This window comes from Lepidochelys kempii, chromosome 2 (assembly GCF_965140265.1).
Source record: "Lepidochelys kempii isolate rLepKem1 chromosome 2, rLepKem1.hap2, whole genome shotgun sequence".
Lineage (NCBI taxonomy): Eukaryota > Metazoa > Chordata > Testudines > Cheloniidae > Lepidochelys > Lepidochelys kempii.
In genome coordinates this window covers 158,118,214-158,129,774 of record NC_133257.1, presented here as the reverse complement: position 1 = coordinate 158,129,774, position 11,561 = coordinate 158,118,214, and the positions used below count along the sequence as shown (strand labels likewise).

General features: G+C 40.9%; 1 protein-coding gene across 8 annotated transcripts in view; it reads right to left on the bottom strand.

Moving 5' to 3' along the window:
• Positions 1–1,651: 1,651 nt before the first annotated feature.
• Positions 1,652–11,561, bottom strand: part of BRD9 (bromodomain containing 9) — a 56,745-nt gene continuing 46,835 nt past the window's right edge. For all 8 annotated transcript variants that reach the window (XM_073332563.1, XM_073332564.1, XM_073332566.1 and 5 more), the window contains 4 exons: positions 11,055–11,126; positions 6,389–6,491; positions 4,812–4,979; positions 1,652–2,538 (listed from right to left, as the gene is read on the bottom strand). In XM_073332563.1, the coding sequence (XP_073188664.1) occupies positions 2,438–2,538; positions 4,812–4,979; positions 6,389–6,491; positions 11,055–11,126 (444 nt within the window). In that variant the 3' untranslated portion in view covers positions 1,652–2,437. The remainder of the gene's footprint in view (positions 2,539–4,811; positions 4,980–6,388; positions 6,492–11,054; positions 11,127–11,561) is intronic.

Here is an 11,561-nt window from a genome sequence, read left to right as displayed (position 1 = left end):
GATGTCTGTGTTCACACTGATAAACAGATAACACTTTATTTTGAAACTATTCAGTATCATTGTGTTTACCGCCTGTTTACAGTTCCTGAAGGGAAGTCTATAGCAGGGACCAAGCCCAGCTGGATGTGCTGAGGAAAAAGAGTTGGTAAAGAGGGGTGCTGTAACTCAGGTTATCTAAAAGTGGGGTGGAATGGGAAGAATTCCATTCAGAAAAATGCAGGTGCTGGATGTGGCACTTGGAAGGGTGTCCATAGGGAGAGAGCATGAGGGGATCAAAGATACAGTTTACCTTGGGATAATGACACTAGGCCAAGCTATTTTTGGAGATACAGTGTTAAAAAATTTTTTTTCAAAGCGTGAAATACCTCTGATATTTCAAACTCCTCTCTTTACCACCAAACTGTCTCTAAAACTTTCCCCTTCTGAAGAGGAGCACAGAAGAATTCAAGTGGACTGGTTCAATGTTAAAAAAAGGTCAGGTAAGTCAAATGTAACTTTTAAACTAGTTAAAACTAACTATGGAGATACTACAAAACAATGAGGAGTCCTTGTGGAACCTTAGAGACCAACACATTTATTTGGACATAAGCTTTTGTGGGCTAAAATCCACTTCATCAGATGCATTGAGTGAAAAATATAGTAAGCAGATACATACATATATATATATCACAGAAAATGAAAAGATGGGATACCAAGTGAGGGAGTCAGTGCTAAGGAGGCCAATTAAATTAAGGTGGAAGTGGCCCATTCCCAACAGTTGACAAGAAGGTGTGAGTATCAGCGGAGGGAAAATTACTCTTTGTAGTGACCCATCCACTCCCAGTCTTTATTCGGGCCTAATTTAATGGTGTCCAGTTTGCAAATTAATTCCAGTTCTGCAGTTTCCCGTTGAAGTCTGTTTTTAAGTTTTTTTGTTGAAGAATTGCCACTTTTAAATCTGTTATTGAGTGTCCAGGGAGATTGAAGTGCTCTCCCACTGGTTTCTGAATGTTACAATTCTTGATGTCTGATTTGTGTCCATTTATTCTTTTGCACAGAGACTGTCCGGTTTGGCCAATGTATATGTCAGAGGGGCATTGCTGGCACATATCACATTGGTAGATGTGCAGGTGAACGAGCCCCTGATGGTGTGGCTGATGTGGTTAGGTCCCTTGAATAGATACGCAGACAGAGTTGGCAACGGGGTGTGTTGCAAGGAGCGGTTCCTGGGCTAGTGTTTTTGTTGTGTAGTTGCTGGTGAGTATTTGCTAGTCCTCGCTTACAGACAGTCTCCCAACCTGAAGCAAATACTCACCAGCAATGTTACAGATTGTTCAAGATCAATTGTAACATACAAATGCAAGTTTAGTTACAAATATCCATAAACATGAGACTCAAAAGTCAAGACCATACTTGCATAGCTCACCATTAGGAAATCCCAAGGACTTTGCTCCCTAATCCCAAATGTCTGCCAAGCTTCTCGACTGTTTTCAAAGCGTTCCCAACTAGTATTGTGTGCAACTAAGCTTTGCAATATGTTCATGTAAGATCATGTGCCCTTTATAGCAATAAGGTAATACAGACCAGCAACTTAGGATATGTTAGGTTTAGCAAGAACAAGGAAGCAACTTACATTTTGGCAATAGCAAGACATCGGCAAACTTCAAAAAAGTTGATTTTTTTGTATGACTTTTATTAAGTTAATATTTACAAAATATTGTAAATGCATAACGTTCATTTAGTTTACACATATCAATGTTAAAAAAACCCTGTCATGTCAGTGTTGAATTACAAAAACTTAATTACATAAAAGCATACTTTCCAGTAGACTTTCATTCAAGTAAATATACATATTACCTTAAAAAAAAAAAAAAAAAAACTAGGTATTTGGTCCCCTTACTGTTCATGGATAGAAGGGACCACAATACATTTATCTCCATTTAGTTGCAGGGCAGAACTCTTGTAGTGAGCGGTTTGATCTGACAGCTACAGAGCCTTTTATGTTTCCAAATTAAGTGTTTTTGGAGTGTTAAGAAACAATATTTTAAGAGACAGAGAAACACAGCCCTTCTCTACAGAACAGGATGGAAGGGGAGCAGGAACATGAAAATGATCACAATTCAGGAATTGTGTCATTGCTGAAAAATAAATATTCCTCCTCAAGGGTGTTCTCTATATTAAGAACTGCACACATCCTACTGATCTAATGTGGTTCTATACACACAATTTAAGTTTTTTCCTATTGAGATTCTTACTGATCACTATATTTTTAAAAAAATGAAGGCAGTATTTAATGTGGTGTTGACAACATGATACACTAGCTAGGCAAATTTTACAAACGGGCATGGTATTATACAGCGATCCTCATAGAAAAGAGGATAAAATCGAGGTTTCTGCGATTTGACAAAAACTTTATAAAAACGTTACACACTTAAAACAAAAAAAAATATTGTACACATTAATTATTGGTGGCAGTTGCAGGTTCAGGAGATTGAAGAAATTCATAGGGGTCATGTACCATGTCTTGCTGTTCTCCTACACTCAGATGAGAAGGACTTCCTGTAGTAGAAGGAAAAAAACCAAACGTTTAATAAGAGAAAAATCTAGCAGGTGGGCCTTAAAGACATAAAACAGCACTGGTATTTAATATGTTCTTTCCACCCTTGCTCCATGTCCTAGGACAGGGGTAGGCAAACTTTTTGGCCCGAGGGCCACATCTGGGTGGGGAAATTGTATGCAGGGCCATGAATGTAGGGCTGGGGCAGACGGTTGGGATGTGGGAGAGAGTGCGGGGGCGGGGTGTAGGAGGGAGTGAGGTGTGCAGGAAGGGGCTCAGGGCAAGGGGTTGGGGTGCAGGAGGGGTGCAGCAGGGGGCTCAGGGCACGGGGTGCAGAGTGCGGGAGGGGGCTCAGGGCAGGGGGCTCAAGGCAAGAGTTCAGGGTGCAGGAGGGGTTTGAAGTGCGGGCTCCGGCCTGGCACCGCTTACCTCAAGTGGCTCCGGGGTGGCAGCGACGCGCAGCGGGGCTAAGACAGGCTCCCTGCCTGCTCTGGCCCCACACCGCTCTGAGAAGTGGCCAGCATGTCCAACAGCAGCTCCTGGGGGTGGGGTGGGGCAGTCAGCCCCGGTGCATGCTGCCTTTGCCTGCGGGTACCACCCCCAAAGCTCCCATTGGCCGGGAATAGGGAACCACAGCCAATGGGAGCTTCGGGGGGAGGGGGGGAGGGAGGAGGAGAATGCCTGCAGGCAAGGGCAGTGCATGGAGCCCTCTGCTCCCAGTCACCCAGGGGCTCCCAGGAGCGGCGCGGGGCTGGCAATCCCACGGGCCGGATTGAAAGCCCTGACAGGCCAGATCTAGCCCATAGTTTGCCCTCCCCTGTCCTAGGGTAATATTTTCGAAAGTACCTAAGTCCTATTTTTAAAAGTGATTCAGTCTCTTAAAAGAATAAGTCACATCAAAAGTCAATGGGACTACAGTCTTCTTAATAACTTGTGAAATCAGAACTTAGGTACTTTAGAAAAATATGCCTCTGTTCTATTACTCTAAATTGCTAAAATGATGTAATAAAATTATCCTTATCCTCTTTTAAATAAAACTGCAGAAATGTTTTAAAATGCTGTATCAGCATATGGCTCTCTGTCTTACCCCCTTGACCTTTAAAACTAACAATGGGGAGGTTATTACAGGGACCCAGCAGAAGTGAATTTCCTATGGACTAATGCTTAACTCAATGGAGGGACATGTAGCTGAAAGGAATGCTTGTCTGGTTTATGCGTATTTTGTTGCTAGCAAAGGCAATAAGAAATGACGTTTTGAGTGTTTGATAAAACATCACAAAAAGGAAGAAAATTAAAAAGGTACATATAATATGCTGATTTGCAGTGGAAATGATGGTGGTAACGTGCAATATATTTAAGATTATTCTTGCTTAACTGAGGAAGTAAACAACATCAGCTCTGCTTCTTTAGCACTTGATGTATCAAAGTTATTTAAATAGTTAGTGCCCACCAGTTTTATACGATTATGTTAGTGCCTCGTCAAGTCTGATTTTTGTTTTGTTTTTACTCAAGGAATTTTGCAAACTAGTGTGTTTAATTAGATTTGATTATTTCACTTCCCATTATATACAATCAGATTCTGTTTTACGTACGAAACATTTTGGTTTGTCTGAGGGCGATTTGATTAATGTATCTCATTCATTAATAATAATTCCCCTTCCATTTCAATTCTAAAATGTCCATTTCTTATATGCATTTAATTGAAAACCACATATATAAATATTTTAATACTATGCACGCTATCATAAAAAGTTAAGTTTCTGTGTATGAGTCAAAATCCTGCATTTGTGAACAACACAGGTCTAGACAATAAAAAAAGTTTTATTTGGATTCAGGTAGTATATTTTCTTAATTGTAATCTTACAAAACACTTGGCTTCAGCACAGTCCATTAGGTATGTAAAGAATCTGTGTCATACCATTTTAAAGACATAAAATTCAGAGGTGTGCTGTGAACGTTATTCAAACATCAGTTTGATTTATAGGTCCTTCCATTCATGCTTAATCTGAAACTTGACTAAGCAAAATTAATAAACTATTTTTAACCCTCAAGAATCCATAGGTTAATAAGTATTTTAATATTCAGTTACATATATAGACATTTTAGGATTAAACAGTTATTGCAGTCTGCACACTGTGCGTTATCCAAGTCATATTTAAATAGCAATTTACATAATTAGAACACATTTCCTGTAAGGGATTCTCTTTTGTCCTAAAATTAGAAAATTTAAATTAGAATGGTGATGCTGCAACTGCTGAAGTACAGTTAATGTTACCTAGGTGATGCTGATCTCTTTCAGAGGTGTTGGAGAGGGAGCTGAGGTTGGATGAAGGCCTGGATCCCACTCTGTCAGTTTGAGCCTCATGAAGGTCCTGCAATAGTTTAGTTGTCTCATCCAAATGTAAATGATTATCATCATGATCAAGCTCCTTCTTCACTTTCCCTAAGAACACCAAATACCCGAAATGAACAACAGGTACAGATTAAGCATATTCCCAAATGAATGGTCAGAAAAAGGTTAATTTTTAAGAAAAGAACCATTTCCCAGTTTAGCTTTATTGTAAAAATGAGTTTAAGAAAGTCACACTCTGAACCTGTTGAAAGAATAAGGCAATGAGTGTTCTATTTTTATCTGAGGGTTTCAAAGAGAGATTCCTGTTACACATTAAATAGGAGAAAATGAACTCACTCACTTCTCGTAAAACTGTGGACTGATACATTAGACTGACAACTTCCCCTATAAATGAGAAATGTGACACCAAAATCTCTATACAGTAGGTAGATACTCTAGGACTACTGCACCTGACAGCAAGATAAACATCCAGAGGTCTTGAGACAAAAAAGTTTTTCACTAGTTTAAGTTATGCAAAAAATACAGTTGTGTTAGAATAGGCGTGTATGTTGTTAAACTACTAGAAAAAAGTTTAAATCTGTGGAGCAGTTATGATCAGAACTTGTCACTGCTTTCCCAAAGGCTGTATCTTCTACAGAAAAAACAGCAAAAGTCTGTAGGAAAGCATTCAGTCTACTTTTCTGGCCTTCTGCAGCCTTGATCCCACTTTTAATTATGAAACACAGGTAATCTCATATTTAATTAACAGAACCTTAAAATTATAAGCAGGACTTGTTTCAGTGACAATGATATGTTGGAAGAGATTCTACAGTCATTCTTTCAAAATATTTCATTTGTGGTCAAGAGTAATGTACCTTGAAAAGGAGTACTTGTGGCACCTTAGAGACTAACCAGTTTATTTGAGCATAAGCTTTCGTGAGCAGTGAGAAGTGAGTTGTAGCTCACGAAAGCTTATGCTCAAATAAATTGGTTAGTCTCTAAGGTGCCACAAGTATTCCTTTTCTTTTTGCAAATACAGACTAACACGGCTGTTACTCTGAAACCTGAGTAATGTACCTTGTTCATTTTTATATTTCTGTGGCATTTACTAAAGCATGGCTGTGAGCCATGCTTACAAGGAACTACATCCCTACACCCTGTGCAAATATTCCTACAAGAGACTGAATTATTTTTTATGCTACGTGGAAGTCTTAGATTCATCCCTGAACTCGAATCAGCATGAATATGTAATAACCAAAACCTTCTAACTTGTTAAGTATATATATTTTGTTTGATAAAGTGCAATAAAAAAAAGCTGGGCCAATGTGGGGTGAAGAAATGTCCAAACAAAAGAAAGATCAAGGCTGGATGAATCTCCTATGCTGGACTAAGACCTCATCTATGTAGACCACATTTTTAAAACTTTTCAAACACTTCAGCAAACCATGGCGTTACCCCAGCTAAATGGTTAGCTAAAACACCACAGAATGCTTAAATGACAATGGTATTCGATCACTTACCCAGTGAACTTAACATGGAAATATCAAGAGACACATCTGAATATGGTTTCACAGACAAAAAATCCAGAACAGAAGTGTTACTGTCTCCAATTGATTCTCCAACCTGATTAAAAATACAGTAAAGAGGAGAAAAAGACTCAAATGAACTGTAGATGATAATCATGACTAATTATCACAAGTGAAAAGGAGGACTTGTGGCACCTTAGAGACTAACCAATTTATTTGAGCATGAGCTTTCGTGAGCTACAGCTCACTTCATCAGATGTTTACCGTGGAAACTGCAGCAGACTTTATATACACACAGAAATCATGAAACAATACCTCCTCCCACCCCACTGTCCTGCTGGTAATAGCTTATCTAAAGTGATCAACAGGTGGGCCATTTCCAGCACAAATCCAGGTTTTCTCACCCTCCACCCCCCCACACAAATTCACTCTCCTGCTGGTGCTAGCCCATCCAAAGTGACAACTCTTTACATAATCAAGTCGGGCTATTTCCTGCATAGATCAAGGTTTTCTCACATCCCCCCCACCCCCATACACACACAAACTCACTCTCCTGCTGGTCTGCTGCAGTTTCCACGGTAAACATCTGATGAAGTGAGCTGTAGCTCACGAAAGCTCATGCTCAAATAAATTGGTTAGTCTCTAAGGTGCCACAAGTCCTCCTTTTCTTTTTGCGAATACAGACTAACACGTCTGTTCCTCTGAAACCTATCACAAGTGAGATTCTTCAAAGTGACTGCTTGCATGGATCCTCACTCTAGAAGTGTGCACTAATGTATGAGCGTAGTGCTTTCTGGACTGTCAGTCCAGTCTGGCCACACACCCTTTGTCTTGCCATGACTCCTTCACCTGAGGATATCCCCAGGGTGCAGCCTCAACCACCACCTTGTCCCTTCCATTACAAAATAATGGGGGAAGAAGGGTAGGGAATGTGGTTTCCAGGCAACCAATCATCCCAGACAACTGAAGTTACTATTGACGGTGACAGTTTTTTCTTCATTAAGCATCGCATACATGGATCCCCAACTTTAAGTGATTAACATGCAGCCCCAAAACCCAATAAAGGTTGGTTTGAGAAGTCTCAATTGAAGAATTATCGCAGGCCTGCTCTCTCAAATTCAACATCTTATCTAGAAGCTAAGAGCTAGGCTACACTTTTGAGTTACAGCGCAATAAAGGAGCCCCAGGCGCACTAGCTCACTCCCCGTCCACACTGGCAAGGCTTGTAGAGCGCCCTGACTCTGTGGCTACAGCGCTGCTGGTTCTCCACCTCGGCGAGTGGAGTAACGTTTGCTGTGCCCCCGCTGGAGCGCCGCTGTGAACGAGGTGTTGCATTATTACGCTCTGATTGACCTCTGGAAACGTCCCATAAGTCAAGTGGCCACTCTTGTCATTGTTTTGAACTCACTGTAGGAATGCGGATATGCCCTTTCAAAGCTCAGTTTCTGACAGCTGGCTGCTTATCTGCTCTGGGACAAAGGAACCATTACTGAGGAATGCTGCTTGCTTTGAGAGAGAGAGAGAGAGAGAGAGAGAGAGAGGGGCGCGAGAGGGGTCTGCTGCTGTCTGAACTTATAAGACAGCATGCTGACATGTTCTCAGCCCCCCCAAAACCCACTCTCTCTCCCTCCACATACCCTCGCAGACTCCCCATCACACTCCACCCCACCCTCCGCATTTGAAAAGCACGTTGCAGCCACTTGCATGCTGGGATAGCTATCACAATGCACTGCTCTAGCAGCTCTTGCAAGGCCATAAAATGTGGCCACGCCAGTGTGCTTCCAACTGAGAGCGTAAGCACTCGGCAGCGTTTTCCCTGCTGCAGTCTCCGAAGGCTGGTTTAGTTCCCAGCGCTCTACAACTGCAAGTGTAGCCATGCCCTAAGTTCAGGTACTAATGCTGTGTGAAGGCACAAACAGAACTCTGAGGCAGCAGTTTTATATCTCACGACAAATGTTTCTGACACACAGTTGAGGCTATTTTAGGCTACGTCTACACTAGAAACTTCAAGGCACTGCCGCGAGAGCACTCCTGCAGCAGCCCTTTGAAGTGTGAGTGTGGTCACACATGAATGCGGTCACACGTGAGCACTGGGAGAGAGCTCTCCCAGTGCTCCTGGTAATCCACCTCCGTGAGGGGAATAGCTCCCAGTGCTTGGAGCCTGTCCACACTAGCGCTTTAAAGCGCTCAAACTTGCTGCACTCAGGAGGCTGATTTTTCACACCCCTGAGCCAGCAAGGTACAGTGCTATGAAATATAAGTGTAGACAAGCCCTTAGACTCAACAGTATTGGAATCCCTGCTAGTTCATAGCAAGAGAGAATACACATATAGTCTAAATCCACTTAAGCAATCTTTGAGTGGAAACTGACTGCCACCTTGTATTATCCCTGTGTGCTATCAACAACCTAAGAGTCCTACAGAATGGCTTAGTCCAGTTGAAATAGTAATTAAAAGCTATTTTTTTAACATTCACAGAAGGCAGATCAGACTCCCTTCGTAACAAATGAATTCTAGTAAAAAATACAAGTGGGCTGATGGACTGACAGAGAAACCACTTTTGCTAAGAACTTGGGCTTCTAAGCACATCATCACCTTATCTTTATGGCATTGTATACAGTGGATCAGCCATGAGTGTTCCTTCTGCATCCTCAGAAGGGAGATGAAAGGAAAAGGAGTGGAGCTCCAATGAACATTTATATTTATAGGCAGTTTCCACGGTATGCATCCGATGAAGTGAGCTGTAGCTCACGAAAGCTCATGCTCAAATAAATTGGTTAGTCTCTAAGGTGCCACAAGTACTCCTTTTCTTTTTGCGAATACAGACTAACACGGCTGTTACTCTGAAACCTGTCATTTATATCAGGAAAGCTCTAAGGGTGCACATTTCACCTACCCTGGGAATCATGGCATACAGCATTTCAAGACAGCCATTTCAACATTAATTTTGCAAATCTAATTAACAGGCAGGACTTGTATGAATTATATCGAGTGATCACAAGTGCAAACCTGTACACAGAATACATTCTAAAACTGATTACAGAAACTATTACCCTCAAATGAAATCCTTAGCCATGTCCTTCAGTGCTGACTGCCAAGGAATACAGCAATATTATTTGCTGTCACCATGGGTACGTCTACACTGCAACTGCGAACATGCTTCCCAGCATGTGTAGACAGACATGTGCTAGCTCTGCTTGAGCTAGCATGCTAAAAATAGCTGTGTGGCTGTTGGCATACAGGCAGCAGCTTGAACTAGCCAGCCGAGTACGTACCCAGGGGGTTGGGCTGCTGCTGCAGCCACACTGCTATTTTTTAAGCACGCTACCTCAAACAGAACTAATGTGTGTCTGGTCATGAGTGTTGGGCTGCAAACGTTGATTTTTTTAAAAAGGAAAATACACTTAGGCATGTGTTTGGAAAACACAAAGAATTACATGGACCCATTAGAAACTAAGGAACACATTACTGCAATTCCTGTTCCATTGATCCTTTTGACTGTTCTAAGTTTTCAAAAGCTAAAACAATTCAGTTTCCACTTTACTGCAGCCCATGCACAATCCACACTGTAAGAACAGATTAAGTACAGTGTTGCAAGGCTTGATTCTAATGCTGCTCTCTGGGAAGAGCTTTCACTGACTTCAGGCCAACGGGAGTACTGAGCCAAAGCAGCTTCAGCATCTGGACCTCACAGAAAGTATGGGAATTATATACAGAAAGAGTCAAGTCCACATCCGATTCTCCCATGTATAGTGCAATCAAAAAGTGCAAAAACATATTACAGGGTTTTGTGCAAATTTTTGGAGATCATAGAATATCAGGGTTGGAAGGGACCTCAGGAGGTCATCTAGTCCAACCCCCTGCTCAAAGCAGGACCAATCCCAATTTTTGCCCCAGATCCATAAATGGCCCCCTCAAGGATTAAACTCACAACCCTACATTTAGCAGGCCAATGCTCAAACCACTGAGCTATCCCTTCCGCCCCCCCACCATCCTAAATAACCTCCTATGTAGTTTAGAAAACCTACAATGCAAATTAATATATTAAAAGTTCAGCACACTTTTCAGCTGATGATCATGTATCAAATTTGAGATTTGGAGTTTATGTTCATATTGCATTTATCTGGTAAAGACTATGTTCTCTAATCTACCAAGCATATTCAATATTTCCACAAGATATTTAAAAAAAAAATCATGATCCACAGTGTGAAAACTAAAATATCTACATGTTTTCATTGCTATAATGGGATGTAAACTCAATCATCATCAATCAGTGGCTAACCACCAAGATTTAAGTGCACAGACCAACAATCTTTATTAATGTAGTATTTGTGCTTATGGAATGTAAATTACATAAGCATGATATAAGTTTGGATGTTATTTATTGCATTCTTTTTTATAGTAATTTCAGATGCCATAAATCTGAATTATAAAGTAAAGGCAGAATTGTAAGATATGACCGAAGTAAAACCAATCAAAATTCTCCCCCATTGAAGGGGTTTGGATTTTCTTATTTGCAAATACCTAGAATGTAATATAAATAATATATTTAAATCCCCTAAACACACACACCCACACACCCACGGCATGGAGAAGAGAGAGTACTTAGCCCCACTCTCTTCTGCCCATATAAAATTTATAAAAGGGAAATGTAATCTTACCATAATCTGTTTGGAGGAATCTGGGCAGGTATTGCGCAATCTGTGTTCTTCCTTTATGAGAACTGGCAGAACCTAAATCATCAAATCACAGTCAAGATGTTAACACTTTACAATTTAGCATTCTACTTCTTAAGGAGTCCATCAACTAGTCAATAACTTCACAGGGGTCAGGACTTGTGCCCCCACATAACATTCTAGCATTTTGTGATTTCATTGGTAGGCACAATTTTTTAAAATCGTCAGGCTTCAACATTGCTCTAATAAGCGCGTACACACACACACACAGGGCAAATGTAAGCCACTTTAGCAACAGCAGCAGCGTATAATAGCCCCTCCTCACAAAACACACTTTCCCTTTCTAGCTTGCTGTATATGGTTTGTTCAGCTTTATATTTATTAAAGAATGAATTTTGGGAGACGGGGGAATATTCCACTAAGTATTTTTCTAAACTACAGGTTGGAAATAACTGTTCTAAGGCCCCTACTATATATTCTTCCAATAAATGT